This window comes from Bufo bufo, chromosome 3 (assembly GCF_905171765.1).
Source record: "Bufo bufo chromosome 3, aBufBuf1.1, whole genome shotgun sequence".
NCBI lineage: Eukaryota > Metazoa > Chordata > Amphibia > Anura > Bufonidae > Bufo > Bufo bufo.
In genome coordinates, this window is record NC_053391.1 from 109,775,284 (window position 1) to 109,792,946 (window position 17,663).

General features: G+C 47.0%; 2 protein-coding genes across 3 annotated transcripts in view; one reads left to right on the plus strand and one right to left on the minus strand.

Annotated features, from left to right (window-relative positions):
* Positions 1–876: 876 nt before the first annotated feature.
* On the minus strand, positions 877–6,735 carry TXNDC17 (thioredoxin domain containing 17). 2 transcript variants are annotated; one of them, XM_040423476.1, is made up of 4 exons: positions 6,439–6,735; positions 3,735–3,816; positions 1,447–1,513; positions 877–1,153 (listed from the first exon to the last, which is right to left on the minus strand). In XM_040423476.1, the coding sequence occupies exons 1-4, from the start codon at positions 6,581–6,583 to the stop codon at positions 1,085–1,087; spliced, it is 363 nt and encodes a 120-aa protein (XP_040279410.1). In that variant the 5' UTR covers positions 6,584–6,735; the 3' UTR covers positions 877–1,084. The 2 variants fall into 2 exon arrangements, with proteins under 2 accessions (XP_040279410.1, XP_040279409.1); XM_040423475.1 differs by having other exon boundaries at positions 1,438–1,513; positions 6,439–6,710.
* Positions 6,736–7,155: 420 nt separating this feature from the next.
* KIAA0753 (KIAA0753 ortholog) overlaps positions 7,156–17,663 on the plus strand; it is a 30,213-nt gene continuing 19,705 nt past the window's right edge. The window contains exons 1-4 of the mRNA XM_040423474.1: positions 7,156–7,415; positions 9,438–9,987; positions 13,714–13,820; positions 16,082–16,144. Coding sequence (XP_040279408.1) covers positions 7,371–7,415; positions 9,438–9,987; positions 13,714–13,820; positions 16,082–16,144 — 765 coding nt within the window. The 5' untranslated portion in view covers positions 7,156–7,370. The remainder of the gene's footprint in view (positions 7,416–9,437; positions 9,988–13,713; positions 13,821–16,081; positions 16,145–17,663) is intronic.

Consider the following 17,663-nt stretch of genomic DNA (forward strand, 5'->3'; position numbering starts at 1 on the left):
AATCTAAATTACTGGTTTTGGACAGTAACGTCACAAGTGTATTCAGTCTGGGAAACGCACTCTATGTGGGAGCTGTATTTCCCGGACTGAATACTGAAGTGAACGCGCAGCATCATAATGATTTATGATGCTGTGAATTCTGGTCTCACCAATGGACTACTGAACTGTAGTCACCCCTTTATGTGAGAAAAGTTCAGTAGACTTGCGGTAAGAATGGAATTCACAGCATCATAAATCAGAGGAGCAGTCTGGGAAATACGCCTCCCATGTACTGGAAAAACGTGTTTACCATGCAGTGGAAAAGGGGTTTTCGTTTAGGACAGAAATTCCCATAAGAATTGTGGTGCAATATTGGTGTTAAATGTTGCACATTAGCCACATCACTTTTTCCTGTAAGACGAGTCCCCTTGTTGACTAGGCACGGATCATTTTTCTAAACCTAGATGCACCAAATTGCGCCATATTTTGCAGACAAAAATATTAAGTTTGTGTGCACGAGACCTTAAATGTATGAATTACACATCTATATATCAATCTGCTCAGCTCCTCCTGCTCTTGCACCATTTCATGGTGACGAGGTCTCTTTACGGTCCATTCACACGTCCGTAGTGCATTACACCCGGCCGGCACCCGCCATAGAACTGCCTATTCTTGTCCGCAATTGCGGACAAGAATAGGACATGTTCTATTTTTTTTTTTTTTCCGGAGCCGCGGACCGGAGGTTCGGATGCAGACAGCACACTGTGTGCTGTCTGCATCCATTCTTGCCCCATAGAGAATGAATGGGTCCACAATTTGCAGAACGGGTGCAGACAAATTCACGGACGTGTGAATGGACCCTTAAGGTGTCGAAATCGGGAGTGAAAACCAGGCAGCCATCACTAGAAACCGGTTTAATTGAATTTGAGGAGATCATTTTAGACCTACAGGCCTGAAATATGACCAGTTTAGGAATGTGAAAACGCCATTGTCAGTCTTCATTCTGAACAATGGTCGATCTGGATGAACACTCGTCAACCTCCTTCTGCCTCTGATCTTCCAGTGTAGGTGGAGAGTGAATGTAAAAGGCACCGTCCAAGGATGGTTAATCTTCGGAGAAGAGCATCTGGACCAGATCAGACTTCAGGCACTCATCTTCTGTGAGTTTCTGTGGCTGTAAAGTAGACATAAAGAAGGTTTTTTTCATATAACCTTAGGCTGCTAATCTCAAGGCCCATGTTGAGAATTCCTAAATTTCCATTCAATGTTTGAACTGTGTAAAAATGGGTCTGACTAGTGACTGGAGAACGTCCGATTACAGAATGTCTTCTAGGAGGTGGAAATACTGTTATGTAGCAGGTAACTTGCGGGCTGGCCAACTGCTGTAACCGTGCTCATCTCTAGTCAAAAGCGGCTTCCATGTGAAGGCTACGTATAACGTCTGTTCTGAAGACTTACCGTTCCTGCCTTCAGAAGAGTGGGGACCCCCTTCAGCTTTAAAATTCTTTTGAATTCATTGTTTGGGTCTTTCCAGCTGCAAAACAAAATGCAATACAGATGAACATGGCTCCGCGCTGTCAACCCAAGCACAGATATACCAGGACTGGTGACAGGAGACCCATGGCCATAGTTCTTTCCATTTAGAAAAGCTCCAACATGAGAAATCCCTTCAATCTATTCACTATGAACTGTCATTAGAATAGTTTAAGTCACATTCATTTACACAGTTGTTATACTAAAGTACAGTGAAACCTCTCCGGAAGGCCACGGCGACCCCTTTGTGAAGACCACCCCTGAACTAGACAAGAGTTGTCTGTGATGACACTTTAATTTCCTTTATCTCCAATGTATCCTTGAGAGGACCACATTTTCACCACAATTTTAAATGGCACATGATCAGTGCCCGCTGTGTCAGCAGCAGTCGCCGGCTATAATATACAGCCGATGTAATGACTGGGATCCAAAATGAGTCCGATCCAATCTCTTTATCTCCTTAGAAGCCACAGTCAATAGCGACTGCTGAATCTAGATGGTTAGACAGGTGGAGAGACTCCCACAGTCACCTCAGCAGCACCTATGGATTGCCATGGCACCCGGAGATCTAATAAAAGCCCCCCGTTGGACTGCCGTGTCTATGTGCCTATTAGGCCTCCTGCACACTACCGTTTTTTTCCCCGTTTACTGGCCGTTTTTTGCGTTCCATATACGGAACTTAAGCTCATACTGAATGCACAGCCTAATAGATTTCCTGTCAGTTTATTACTAACAAGCAAGAACAAAAATGAAAACCTGCATTGTATGGCTGCAATCATAATGACCCATATAACAAACATGTGAATAACACAAAAAACTGTAGCATTGGTTTTTTCCCCCCAGACCCCACCACAAAAATAATTGTCTGTATAAAAAAAAACAAAAAAAAAAAACAACAAGCCCACATATGGTTACTTGAATGCAGCAACATAAAGAAATGTTCTCCCGAACGGATCCCATTATAGACAATAGCTCCATCCTGTCACTAATGTGCGGACACTGGCACATTCCATTATTTTTGTTCTTCTGCAACGGAACAGAAGAACGAAAATAATGGCGCTGATGTGAAAGTGCCCTAACATGTTATTTAAACCACCCCATGAACAACGTAAAAAAAAAATGCTGCATATGGCTACATGCACACGACCGTAGTGTGTTTTGCGGTCTGCAAATCGCGCATCCGTAAAACACGGATGGCATCTGTGCGCGTTCTGCAATTTTTTTCGGAACGGCACGGACAGCCTTTAATATAACTGCCTATTCTTGTCCGCAAAGCGCGGACAAGAATAGGGCAGGTTATATTTTTTTTTTTTGCGGGGCCACGGAACGGAGCAAGGGATGCGGACAGTACACGGAGTGCTGTCTGCATCTTTTGCGGCCTCGTTGAAGTGAATGGGTCCGCACCCGAACCGCCAAAACTGCGGCTCGGATGTGAACCAAAACAACGGCCGTGTGCATGAGGCCTATACGTAATTGTTTTTTTTCCTATTCGCCACTGACCCCCAAAAAATGTTAAAAGGTTACCGTAATCAGTAAGTCTCATGTACTCCCAAAAAATGGCACCAATGAAAACTACATCTCACACTGCAAAAAACAAGCCACAGCCTCATTTATGCCTGAAATCGGCCAGATCACCGCCGGACCTCATGGCAGTCAGTGGGGATCCAGCACAGCCTGCCAGATCTCCTAACGGAGCCTTAGGCTAGGTCTACATGATGACATGTATAATTCGCGCCACAGATAGGGCACCACTGCACTGCAACGCTTGTCGCGCGACAATTTTTATAATGATAGTATATGGTGTCGCAATGCGACCTACTGCGACGCAACAGTCACAGAAAAATCTATTTCGAATAGATTTTTCGCACAGTGCAACACCATAGACTATCATTAGAAATATTTTCCTGCGACAAATGTCGTGTAGCCCTAGGTCCACACGACAATTTTTAGAATGATAGACTATGGTGTCGCACTGCATTGCCACCCGCATGGCACTGCATTGCCACACCATAGACTATCATTATAAAAATTGTCGCGCAGCATTTTGTCGCACCAAGTGTTGCAGTGTAGTTGTGACTTATTGTCGCGCGACACACGTCGTCGTGTAGACCTAGCCTTAGAGAAGCGTTTTTGCTCTTCTGGAAAAAACGTAGAGCGACCTCTGATACAGAATACAACTCGTCCTCCTCCAGCTAGAGCGATGGGAAACACAAGTTACTTACTAAGGTCGCTCTCCAACTTGGCAGTATATAAATACAGACCCTTCGGGAAGATGCGTCAGTTCCTTGCGCACGACCGGCTCAGCTAGAAAAAAAAATAAAAATTATAATACAGATAAATGTAAGTTATGGTCCGTGGTAGCGGAATCCATAACGGGATTCTTAGATAACCCGAACCTTGTACGCCGAACTTGAAACCACAAGTTCGCCCACCCCTGGTCATGAATTGTAGTGTAAGGGTATATTCACACACGGGAGATTTATTGCAGAGTTTTCTGCGACTGCGCCATTCATCTGAATGGGGCTCACGCTGACAACCTCATGAATGAAACGGATTTTCAGGCGCAGATATTTCTGCAACAAAACGATTACTGCGGACCTAAAGGTGGCGTCGCACAGTATTTTTTTTTGTGGTGCGTGTACTGACTTTTGGGTCCAAAAAAAAAAAACCCAAAATGTCATAGCCACATAGACAGATGTAGGTCAGTAGGAAATTATGGGCCTCATGGTGTAAGGATCGCAAACCCATAAAGTTCTTGGAAATATTTAACAAAACAAAAGAAAAAAACATGTTAGCACAAAAAAAAAAAAAAGAGAGAAAAACTCTGCTAATGAATAATAAAAATAAAATAATCCCCCGTAATGATATTCAGAACCCATGTACTTCATCTCCTCCATTTACAACAATATGTCGACCCAAGGGGGAAGGAAAATAATAATATTGAATAGTGTTGAGCGAACTTGTGTTTTAAGTTCGGCGTCTAAAGTTCGAGTTCAGGTTATCGAAGTATCCCGTTTTGGTCCGTGTATAGCGGAATCCATAACGCGATACTTCGATAACCCGAACCCGAACTTTAGACGCTGAACTTAAAACACAAGTTCGCTCAACACTAATCTTGAACAATGACGTTCCACAAATGGTTAATCTTAATGATGTGGCTCCGGGAGTCACTGGGAACTTTGACACATTCTTTAGGAGCAGAAGAAGATTACTCAACAGCCCTGCACGTAGCAGAAGAGTTAGGCCCCTTTCACACGGGCGAGGATTCCGCACGGGTGCAAAGCGTGATGTGAACATATTGCACCTGCACTGAATCCGGACCCATTCATTTCTATGGGGCTGTGCACATAAGCTGTGCAACTTATGCGTTGCGTGAAAATCGCAGCATGCTCTATATTGTTCGTTTTTCACGCAACGAAAGCCCCATAGAAGTGAATGGGGCTGTGTGAAAATCGCAAGCAAGTGCGGATGCGGTGCGATTTTCACGCACGGTTGCTAGGAGACGATCGGGATGGAGACCCGATCATTATTATTTTCCCTTATAACATGGTTATAAGGGAAAATAATAGCATTCTGAATACAGAATGCATAGTACAATAGCGCTGGAGGGGTTAAAAAAAAAAATATATAATTTAACTCACCTTTTTAATCCACTTGACCGCGGAGCCGGCATCTCTTCTGTCTTCTTCTTTGCTGTGTGCAGGAACAGGACCTGTGGTGACATCACTCCGGTCATCACATGATCCATCACCATGGTAAAAGATCATGTTACAGACCATGTGATGACCGGAGTGATGTCACCACAGGTCCTTTTCCTGCACACAGCAAAGAAGAAGACAGAAGAGAAGCCGGGCTGAGCGATCAAGTGGATTAAGGTGAGTTTAATTATTTATTTATTTTTTTAACCCCTCCAGCGCTATTGTACTATGCATTCTGTATTCAGAATGCTATTATTTTCCCTCATAACCATGTTATAAGGGAAAATAATACAATCTACAGAACACCGATCCCAAGCCCGAACTTCTGTGAAGAAGTTCGGGTTTGGGTACCAAACATGTGCGATTTTTCTCACGTGCGTGCAAAACGCATTACAATGTTTTGCACTCGCGCGGAAAAATCGCGCATTTTCTCACAACGCACCGGCACCTTTTCGCGCAACGCCCGTGTGAAAGAGGCCTCCGGATTGTGGACCCATTCAAGTGAATGGGTCTGGACCTGTGATGCGGGAGGCACATGGCCGGTGCCTCCCGCATCACGGGTCCAGACCCATTCACTTGAATGGATCCACAATCTGGAGCTGCGGTGTGAAACGGAGGCACGGAAGCACTACGGAGAGCTTCCCTGGTGTTTCTGTCCATGTTCTATTCTGTTTTTGCGGAGCGGACGGATCACAGACCCATTTGTTCCGTTTCGACGTAACACAACCGCATCCTGACGGAACGGATGCATCCGGATGTGTCAACATGAAACTGACCCGTTTTGGTCCGGTTTTGAGATCCTCTGCCGTATCTCAAAACTGGAAACCAAAGCGCAAGTGTGAAACAGGCCCTAGACTCGTCCACGTTCCCTCTGGAAAACACGGACAAGAATGAAATTACATTTATCTTCTATCTGATTTATCCAAGCCCTAAAATGCCTCCCTATAGCCCGGGCCCCTCACCCGTCGGGTCGGGGATGAGCCCCCCTAGCATCGCGCCGTGCAGGCGTCAGGAGTGGCGTGGGTGCTGGGGAGCCAGGTAAGTACTATGGTATGGGGAGGCATTTTAGGGCTGCCATCCTCTCAATCTGATGGTCAGTGCAGGAAACACACACATGAACTCCTGGGCGATCCCTTTAACCCAAGTGTTGTGAAACTCCCAGCATGCACGCTTGCTGATCTGTCATGGAGCATGCTGGGGGTTGTAGTTTGACGACAGCTGGTCTCACCTGTCACACAGTCCGGGCACCAGCTCAGCCCCTGCTCGTCCTTGTCACCACAGAACAGAGCGAACAGCGGCCTCCCCTTGTGCTTCTCCACCTCCCTGCAGAACTCCTCATAGCCGCGCACCTTCACCTCCGTGTAGGCCGCCATCACCGCACTGACTGCTGCTCATTCACCACTGCAGACACTTCCTTCCTTCACGTTTAAAGGGCCAGCACACCCAAGTCACTGCACCCGGCTCAATACTAGTTATCAGCCATAGAAACGGTTTATGTAAACCATATCTAACCCCCTAACTATATCATTAAGGGTTAATGCAGAATTGCCCACTGTGAACATTACGCAGACACATGGCAGTGAGGCGCCGGCAGCCATCTTTAGTGACGCATCTAAGGGCACCACATTGCGCCTGTTATAGCGATTTAAAGATTCAGGAAAGTTTACAGTTTTTATATTTTCGCCCAACGACACTCACAGGCGGACATTCTACGAATATAAATAAAGGCTTCTTAGGCCTATGGTGATGATGCATTGGCGGCCATCTTGACTACTGGCAGGACGTTAGGACGGCACATCAAACAAAACATTATTTTATAATATTTAGGCTAACGACACAGGCCTCGTATTTTATTCAATTGACCAGTACGTCATTGCATTTTATTATAAATACATTCAAAGTGAATAAACTTTATTTATAAACCACCCGCGCATCTTCGCTTATTCCCGCCGCCTACCTGATTCGCTATGAAGTTTGGGCCGGGCGGTGACCCGTAGTTGGTACGCAGTTGTCATGGCGCCGGTTTCAACTGCTTTGTAGTGGGGGGGAATGGAAGTCTGCACCGAGAGGTTTACGTGACGTTGGCAATGTACGATGGGAAGGGGTGCGGGAGTGTAGTGCAGCCGGGGGAAGGGGCCTGACCATAGAGTATTATCAGCCATGGCTCTGGAGCGGCTGCCGAGTGCATCAGCCAAGGGGACACAGGTGAGTTTGATCTGGATTCAGTGTAGTGCTACATCTCCTTCACTCTGCACAGCGCCCCCCGACCACCTGGCTGTACAGGGAACTGCAGCATCACTGTGTTCACAGCAACCTGATCATAAAATCATCGGGCATCACTGTATCAGATGGGAATCTTATCGGGCTACTTTCACACTAGCAGCATGGACCTCCGGTGTCGGATCCGTCCTGCCGCTAGTGAACGTGTGCTGCCGGACTGCCACTCCGTCCCCATTGACTATAATGGGGGCGGAGGCACGGCGAGAGGCTGCCGGAAAAAATGCTGGATATGTCGTAGTTTTATTCCGGCAGCCTCCGCCGGAACTCCGCCCCCTATTATAGTCAATGGGGACAGAGCGGCGGTCCGGCAGCACACGTTCACTAGCGGCAGGACGGATCCGACAGGCTGTTCACCCGACGGAACAGCCTGCCGGAGTTCCGTGCCGCTAGTGTGAAAGTAGCCTTACTGATAATACAACCATCTGCATCCGTTATGAACGGATCCGGTTGGATTATCTGTAACTAGAGATGAGCGAACTTCTGTTTTAAGTTCGGCGTCTAAAGTTCGGCTTCCGGTTAGCGGAGAATCCCGTTGTGGTCCGTGGTAGCGGAATCAATAATGGCCATTATTGATTCCGCTACCACGGACCACAACGGAATTCGAAATCCATATCGGGATCCTCCGCTAACCGGAAGCCGAACTTTAGACGCCGAACTTAAAACAGAAGTTCGCTCATCTCTATCTGTAACATAGCCAAGACGGATCCGTCATGACCTCCACTGAAAGTCAATGGAGGACGGATCCGTTTTCTATTGCGGCAGAGAAAACGGATCCGTCCCCATTGACTTGCATCCCAGGACGGAAAGAAAACCGCAGCATGCTGCGGTCTGCCGTCCGGTATGGGAGCGCAACCAAACGGAACGGAATACATTTTGGACAATGACAATGAATGGGGACGAAACAGAAGCTTTTTTTTTTTTTTTGCGGTATTGAGATCCTTAGGCTACTTTCACAATAGTGGTTTTGCTGGATCCGTCATATATCAGCAAAAACGCTTCAGTTACTGATAATACAACCATCTGCATCCGTCATGAACACTATTGAAAGTCAATGGGGGACGGATCCGTTTTCTATTGTGTCAGAGAAAACGGATTTGTCCCCATTGACGTGCATTGTGAGCCATGACGGATTAGTCTTGCTCCGCATCCCAGGACACACTCAAAAACACTGCTTGCTGCGCTATTGTGTGCGTCATGGGAACGTATTCTGGTGACTCCGTTCCCTTCAGTTCAGTTTTGTCCCTGTTGACAACGAATGGGGACAAAACTGAAGCGCTGTCCTCCAGTATTGAGACCCAATGATGGGTCTCAATAGCGGAAAGGGAAAACGCTGGTGTGAAAGTAGCCATGGCCACAATTTCTGGGGGTCTATAGGCTTAGATTGTAGTCACTATCCCAAATAGAGGGGTCACAGTGCTCTACAGCGCACTACTGCCCTTAGATCTGGGGGAATGGGTGCAGCACATTTTAAAGGGGTCTTCTGGGAATATCTGATCTGTGGGGGTCTGACGCCCAACATCCCAGGGGATCAGCTGTTTGAGGAGGCCACAGCTCTCTGGCCTCCTCCTTGGCCAGAGAGGTGGCCTTCATTGGTCTTATGACTTGGGTGCAGCTCCAAGTGAGTGGGCCTGGGATGCAATACCAAGCACAGCCACTATACAATGGACGGCGCTGTGCTTGGTAAACTGTGCGTAGGCCTCTTTATATAGCTGATCTGCGGGGGGTCCCGGGTGTCAGACGCCCACTGATCTGGTATTGATGACTTATCTAGAGGATAGATGATTAATATTGTACTCCTACAAAGCCCCTTGTATGGTCAGCCATGTGCGGTGTGCCTCCAGATGGCACTGGTTGTAATGGCCGCCATATCGGATGTCACCTAGCTTGTACCCAAGAAAAGCAGAACACAATGGCAATAATATATTTTTTACTTTTTCCCCCCCACAGCTTAGATTTAATTTGGATGTGGTAACGCACCCAACGAATTTAGCCGCCCAGTACGCAGGCCCCAATCCCATCGTAATAGAGAAGATCTTAAGAGCCCAGAATAAACACGCAGACCATTCAGCCGCTGAAGATTTGCTCCGAAACTCCTGTTCATCTGTATCGTTCAGCATCGTCTCGGAGGAGCGGCTGAATCTTGCCGTCCAGCTTGCAAAGCGAGATGTGAAAAGAAGTAACTTAAGGGGGAAGATCGGCTCCAAAGCTCAACCTCAGCCCAAACCAGGGGCGGTGTCCAGCAGTCCTGACAGGAGGAGGCTGCCGAGGGCCAACGCTCCGGGAAAACCTGAGGTCACCAGATCGGGGGCCAGAGTCTACGTGTATACCCCAGATCGAAACAGGATGGACATGGGGGTCTCAGACTCGCCACCTACACGAGATCCTGGTCCTGGAGGAAGCCCGAAAAAAGGAATGGACCCCAGTGAGCACGAAGTGAGGCGTCTGCAGAAAGAGCTGCACACTTACATGAAGAAAATTGAAGACCTTGCCAGGAAAGGTAAGAACGGGGTTGTACGTTTTACATAAATACTGCGGTTTCCGAACATGCTTCCATATATGAAGTAATGTGGAGCAGGACTTGTGTAGTACCGTGTTAGCCCAAAAAAAAACTATGGGGGTCATTTATCAAACTGGTGTAAAGTAGAACCGGCTTAGTTGCTCATAGAAACCAGATTCCACCTTTCATTTTCCAAAGGAACTGTCCAAAATGGAAGGTGGAATCTGATTGGTTGCTATGGGCAACTAAGCCGGTTCTACTTTTCACCAGTTTGATAAATGACCCCCTATGTGATGTTGAATACTTGTGTGTTAATAAATACAAAAGTGTTATGGCAGCGAGATCTTTTATTGTCTAAAGCCTGTATTATAGATTTTTCAGCAGGTAATCACTAACACGCGCTCGCAGGAATGCTCGTTAGCGATCATCTGGCAGTGTAATATCGCCGCCGATTGCCTGATCATTGCTTGAGATCCAAATCTTTTGACATGTTGAAAAATAATAGTTTGCAGGCGACAAGATCGCGGTGTCTAATAATGATCTGCAGCCGGCAAACCACTGTACAGCATAGGGACAGAGGGATCTCAGCGGGATCACTCCTCCCCATACTGTGGAGGAGATCGCTTCATGTGATAGCAGTGATCTCCTCCACTGGCGAGCAGGCGATTGCCGAGAGGGAACGTGTCCTTCCCAACAATCATTTGCCACTTCAGGCTGTGTAATGCACGACGTATGTATCTTGCAGTCCGTAAAACCAGATCCGCAAAAAATACGGAGGATGTCCATGTGCATTCTGTATTTTGCGGAACGGAACAGCTGGCCCCTAAGGCTAGGGCTACACGACGACATGTGTCGCGCAACCATTTTTATAATGATGGTCTATGGTGTCAACATGCGACATGCTGCGACTGTGATACGACAGTAGCAAAAAATCCATCCAAGATGGATTTTTCTGAGACTGTCGCATTGCAGTTGCAGCATGTCGCATGTCGCAGTGCGACACCATAGACTATCATTATAAAAATTGTTGTGCGACATCAATGTCGCGCTGTAGTTGTGCCCTATGTGTCGCGCGACACGTCGTTGTGTAGCCTTAGCCTAATAGAACAGTCCTATCCTTCTCCGTAATGCGGACAATAATCGGACATGTTCTATTTTTTTGCGGAACGGAAATCCGGACATACGGAATGCCTTCTTCTCACATAACTCCTCCCCAGCCTGTAAGTAAGTGTACTGGTCGCCGGCGCATGCGCACTGCATGGGAAGATGCCGCTGCCCACAATGGTCATCACAGTGCACATGCGCCCGCGGGATCTCGGCCAGTACACTGGATGACGCAAGGGCCTCGCAGGGCTGGCCAAGCAACAGGCTGGGGAGGGGTTATGTGAGAAGAAGGCAGAGCGGCCTGGGCACTTACAGCCCGAATAGGGGTGTCTATGAATGTGTTTACAGGAGTATTCCAGTTTTAACAACAAGTTATGCCCTATTCTCAGAATAGGGGCTAACTATTAGATCGGGGGGGGGGGGGGGGGGGTGCTAACTAAGGGCGAGCGAACTTGAACTTTACGGGGGCGAAAAACAAAGTCCTGCGTAACAGAAACCAGACGGATCCATTATGCTTGGCCATAGACTTGTATTATGACGGATCAAAACGGAATACCTCTTAAAGGGAACCTGTCATCTAGATTTTGTGTATAGAACTGAGGACATAGGTTGCTAGATGGCCGCTAGCACATCCGCAATAACCAGTCGCCATAGCTCTGTGTGCTTTTATTGTGTAAAAAACCCGATTTGATACAAATGCAAATTAACATAAGAGTCATATCTTTTTTGTGTGACCAGAGAAGAGTCATATATTTTCAGGCTCTGACTCATCTCAGGTTAATTTGCATGTGTAACAAATCAGGGTTTTTTTCACAAAAAAGGCACACAGAGCTATGGGGACTGGGTATTGCAGATCTGCTAGCAGCCATCTAGCAACTCATGTCCTCAGCTCTATACACAAAATCCCGGTGACAGGTTCACTTTAAAGGCTTCCATTTTGAATTCTGTTATGTTCCGTTATAACTGTATCCATGATTCCTCCCTGTAAAGTTCGGGTTTGCTCACCCCCAGTGCTAACGCTGGGGCTCCCTCCGATGAAAAGAACGGGGGCTCCATACCAAACAGACAGAGCAGCAGGTTGAGGAGGTGCACTGCCCGCCATTCGTCTCTGTAGGCGTTCCGGAAATAGCCAAGCACTGTAGGCCGCCATCTCCAGAACTGCTGTAGAGATGCATACTCGACCTGCCGCTCCGTTCATTTCAGGGGGCCCAAGGGTGCAGGGTCCCAGCAGTATCCCCCCCCACTGATGTAATAGCTATCCCCTTTGCTGTGGATAGGGTATAACTTCTAACAATTGGAATACCCCTTTAATGTAACGTTTCATTTAAAAAAATTCATGAATGACTGCAGTGTATTTAAAGGGGATGTCTCGCTTCAGCAAACGCCATTTATCAGGTAGACAAAGTTAGTACACTGCGCTAATGTACTGTGATCATCCATGTTGTCTCCTTTGCTGGCTGCGTTAATTTCCCATCACATTATACACTGCTCGTTGCCATGGTTACCACCACCCTGCAATCCAGCAGCAGTGGCCGTGTTTGCACATTAGAGAAAAAAGGGCTGGCCACTCTGATGGCCGGGACCATAGGAGCTCACATACTGTAGGTCGGCACCTTTTCCTATAGTGGGCAAGTACTGCCATCGGTGGTCCTTAACCCTGGAAACGAGCAGTGTATAATGCGATGGAAAAGTGAATCCAGCCAGCAAAGGAGGCAATATGGACAATCCCAATACATTAGTAACTTTCTCTACATGATAAATGCCACTTACTGAAGTGACACGACCCCTTTAAGGGGAGCTCAGGCTACTGTCACATATGCGTTTTCGTATCAGGTTTTGAGATCCGGCAGAGGATCTCAAAAACGGAGGAAACCGCTTCAGTTTTGTCCCAATTTATTGTCGATGAAAACAAAACGGAACAAATGCATTCCTTTCCGGTTTGTTGCGTTCTGTGACCGGACACACAGCCGCTGCTTCTATATGGTCTGTGAAACTGAACAAGCCAGATCCGGCACTAAAAACAATGGAAGTCAATGGTGCTGGATCGGGGAGGGAGGGGGGGGGGGGGGTTCAGACTGGAAAAGGGTTTGTTCACTTTTGTTTTATTACAAACTCAACGGAACGGACGCCGCCAGTTGTATTAAATCAAACTGAAGCGTTTTCCTCCGGTTTTGAGATCTTTTTCCGGATCTCAAAACCGGAAAGGAAATCGCACATGTGAATGTAGCCCTTCAGTAGACTTTTCAGAATTAGCTGCCATATGTGTGTACATGAGCGGTAAAGGGCTTTTCCCCTCTGCCAGCTCAGGTCGGGGAGAATAGGTGCTTTGATGTCTCGCCATAGACTGCAGAAAGCTGCTCCAGTCACTCTCACTACAGCTCGTCTCACCACTCCTTATCTCCAGTCGTCTTGGTCTCTCAAGATGGAATTAGCAGGAAGGGTGACCTATTAGTTTTTGGGAAGGGAGGAAGTGGCTGATAAGTGGAGAAAGAGGCATTTTCCCCAAACCAGATATATTCTGAGGTTTATGTTTGGCTTTACTGTTGATTTATGCAAAGTTTGTTGAAATGTTAGTGACCATTTAATATATTTTCTGTTATTTTTGCACGTTTCATCTTTCAGACCACCAAATAGATTTCTTGGACCCATCAGAAGAAGTCAGAGGCCGCTTACGCCAGCAGGAACGGACAGCTCGATCAGCCAGGATGCTCTATGTTTTGCAGCAACAGGTGATGACATTTAAAGAGGAATTAGTTTTTTTGCAGAGGATGGATCCTAAGAAAGAGCATTCATTCCTGAGTGCAATACATCCTGGGTGTGATCTTGGTTAGTATTACAAGAACTGCTCTGAAAACAAGAACATGACTAGGGATACCACCCAAAATGTAAAAGTTGCCTTAAAGGGGTATTCCCATCTTGGACATTGGGGGTATATCGCTAGGATATGCCCCCAATGTCTCATAGGTGCCAGTCCCGTCTCTGGAACAGAGCCTGCAAAGTGCCGTAGGGCCCATGGGCGGCAAGCAGCCCTCCATTAATTTCTGTGGGATGTCGAAAATAGCCAAGTGGTGTGCTCAGCAATTTTCGGAAGTCCCATTGAAGTGAATGTGAATCGCACCGCAAGTGCGGCCAACGCTACTTTCACTTTTATGGGGCTTACGGAAATAGCTGAGCCAGCGCTTAGCCATTTTCGGCAGTCACATATAAAGGAATGAAGGGCAGCCGTGCATGCGTTGTGCGCCCCCCAACAATGCAGGCTTCGTTCTAAGTATAGCAATATACCCCCAATGTACAAGATGGGAATACCCCTTTGAGTTTGTAAATCAGAAGTTGAAGCAAAATTTAACTGACTGAGACATTATCGTTTTACTGCTTTGTTGTGGCCATTTTTGTGAAGTGCAACCATGTTGGTTGTCACCTTTCCTGGCACCGAAGAATTTTATTATAATTAGCTTTCCTGTTATTCAGATGAAGTTAATCAGTTATAAGTTAAAATTAACTTATATTGATGCAGAACTGAAAGCTATTGCTAGGTAGACATTTTGCTTTAAAGGCTATTGACACTAAGTCATAACCTTGAGTTAAAGGGGTTGTCCGGGATCACAGTCTTTTTAACTAACATTAGTATTCACCGTTTAAATGTATCTGTAAGGTCCCTTTGAAGGTTCCCAGTTTTTTTTTTTTTCACTCCTCCGGGTCCCCGAAGCCGCGCTCGGTATTGTTCATGTTGCAGCGCTCCCTCTGTCATTTCCTGCCGCACTGCCTTAAAGGTCCCGCAAGGCAGTGCGACTCTGTAGATTGACGTCTCAATCCCAACCACTCCCTCTAATCAATATTCCTTTTCCTGCCATTCCTCCCCCTCATCTGTAAGGACATGGGAGGCATGCCTACAGCACTTGAATATGCTTAATCCATGCATCTGATGGGAGGTCCTAAACTAGGGGGGGGGCGGTCTGATGGGAGGTCCTAAACTAGGGGGGGTATGATGGGAGGTCCTAAACTAGGGGGGGGGGCGCTCTGATGGGAGGTCCTAAACTAGGGGGGGGGCGCTCTGATGGGAGGTCCTAAACTAGGGGGGGGCGCTCTGATGGGAGGTCCTAAACTGGGGGGGGGGCGCTCTGATGGGAGGTCCTAAACTGGGGGGGGGGCGCTCTGATGGGAGGTCCTAAACTGGGGGGGGGGCGCTCTGATGGGAGGTCCTAAACTGGGGGGGGGGGCGCTCTGATGGGAGGTCCTAAACTGGGGGGGGGGCGCTCTGATGGGGGGGCCTAAACTGGGGGGGGGGCGCTCTGATGGGAGGTCCTAAACTGGGGGGGGGGCGCTCTGATGGGAGGTCCTAAACTGGGGGGGGGGCGCTCTGATGGGAGGTCCTAAACTAGGGGGGGGCGCTCTGATGGGAGGTCCTAAACTAGGGGGGGCGCTCTGATGGGAGGTCCTAAACTAGGGGGGGGCGCTCTGATGGGAGGTCCTAAACTAGGGGGGGGCGCTCTGATGGGGGGTCCTAAACTAGGGGGGGGCGCTCTGATGGGGGGTCCTAAACTAGGGGGGGGCGCTCTGATGGGAGGTCCTAAACTAGGGGGGGTGACGGTCTGATGGGAGGTCCTGATCTGAGGGGTGGGGGGGGGGGGTCTGATGGGAGGTCCTGATCTGGGGGGGTTGAGGTCCTGATCTGTGGGGGAGGGGGCGGTCTGATCTGATGTGGGCATCTGATCTGAGGATCAGACGTGGGTGACTGATAAAAACCTAGGTCTTATCAAGCAAAATATACGGTACTTCCTCTTAGGAAATAAAAGCCAGATTATAAATACAAATAGAGCATTGTGCAGGTAAAAGATGCTATCCCCAAAAACAGCTTGTAAAAAAAGCCGAATGTCAATCAGGAAAGAGATGTAGTGTGGCAGCAAGCTTCTAATGAATTCTGCAGCCAGCAGTGGATAGTAAATGTATACCGCTGACTCGCTTACAATGTTGTCATTTTCATATTTAATAGGTAAAAGAAATCCAAGAGGATTTAGAAAAGCTAAGCCCCCAGAAAATCAGGCACACAAGGAAGGTAAGAACAAAGACTTGTGACCCTAGGGGAACACGTGATTTCCTCTCTTGTTGTCTTGAACGGTCAAAATTTGTGAATAAAGGTGTTGGGACGAATAAAGTTAACAATAGTGAGAAATATCCTGTGCACGCTGCTCATATTGTATGGGGGAGATCACACGCTCGTCCTGCTGGACCGCCATGTGTACCCATGTCATCAGGTGTGGGGCATCCGCTATAATACACAGCTGAGGAGCCTCTTATCTCTGCCGGTTAACCCCTTGAATTCTGCAATTAACTGTGCTTTATCTATTAAAAAGGGACAAACTAAGGCTTCCACTTTCATTGCATCACAGGGAAGCCCTTTGACGTGATCAAAGCACATATCTAGCGTTGGCAGACTGTGACTGGTCTATTGAAGGGCCCCCAGCGCTGTCTTACCATATCTCCTGTTGTTCTGTTACTACACAGGCTAATCTAATGGCATATAGCTATATGGCAGTACATTATAGATCAAAAACATTATGTTGATAGTATCTAAAAAATAATGTTAAAGAATCCTATAAAATAAAATAAAATAAACGTATATTTTTTGTTTTGTTTTCAATAAATACATTTTATTTACTAAGTGCCATGCACATGGTATTGTCACCACCATAACATATGATCAGTGTATGCTGTAAAAAAAAATAAGCAAATAACTGCAAAATCTGTCTGGACATGTGTGTAAAATATCACCTGCACAAAGTACAACTTGTCCCACAAACAACAAAGCCTCCTAGAGCTGCACAGCACTAAAATAGATTGATGCCAAAATGCTCAGAGCAAAAATAAAAACACTGGAGGAGTTACCCACAGCAACCAATCAGATTCCATCTTTAATTTTCCAAAGGAGCTGTGAAAAATGAAAGTGGAATCTGATTGGTTGCTATGGGAAACAAATCCATTTCTATTGAACACCACCAGTTTGATAAATCCCCACTGTTCTGGTCCTCAAAGGCAAAATTGGCCGAGTCCTCAAGGAGTAAGGGTCCATCCTGTCGGGGATATAAAGCAAATGCTTTATATTAGGGTACTTTCACACTTGCGGCAGAGTGATCCGGCAAGGAGTTCCGTCACTGGAGCTGCCTGCCGGATCAGGCAATCTGCATGCAAATGGACAGCATTTGTAGACTGATCCGGATGCGGATCCGTCTCACAAATGCATTGCAAGAGCGCCATACGGACAAACTGATCCGTTTTCTATTTTTTATTTTCATTTTTACCGGACGAATCGGGCATTCCGGCAACTGATCTGGAATTTTGGACGGAGAAAAGGGCAAAAAGACTGAACTGAAGACATCCTGATGCATCCTGAACGGATTTCTCTCTATTCAGAATGCATTAGGATAAAACTGATCAGTTCTTTTCCGGTATTGAGCCCCTAGGACGGTACTCAATGCCGTAAAAGAATAACACTAGTGTGAAAGTACCCTAAAAGAAAGGATCAAAGAAAAAATTTCAAAGGGAATTGATCCTAGAAGCGGACATATAAGACACCT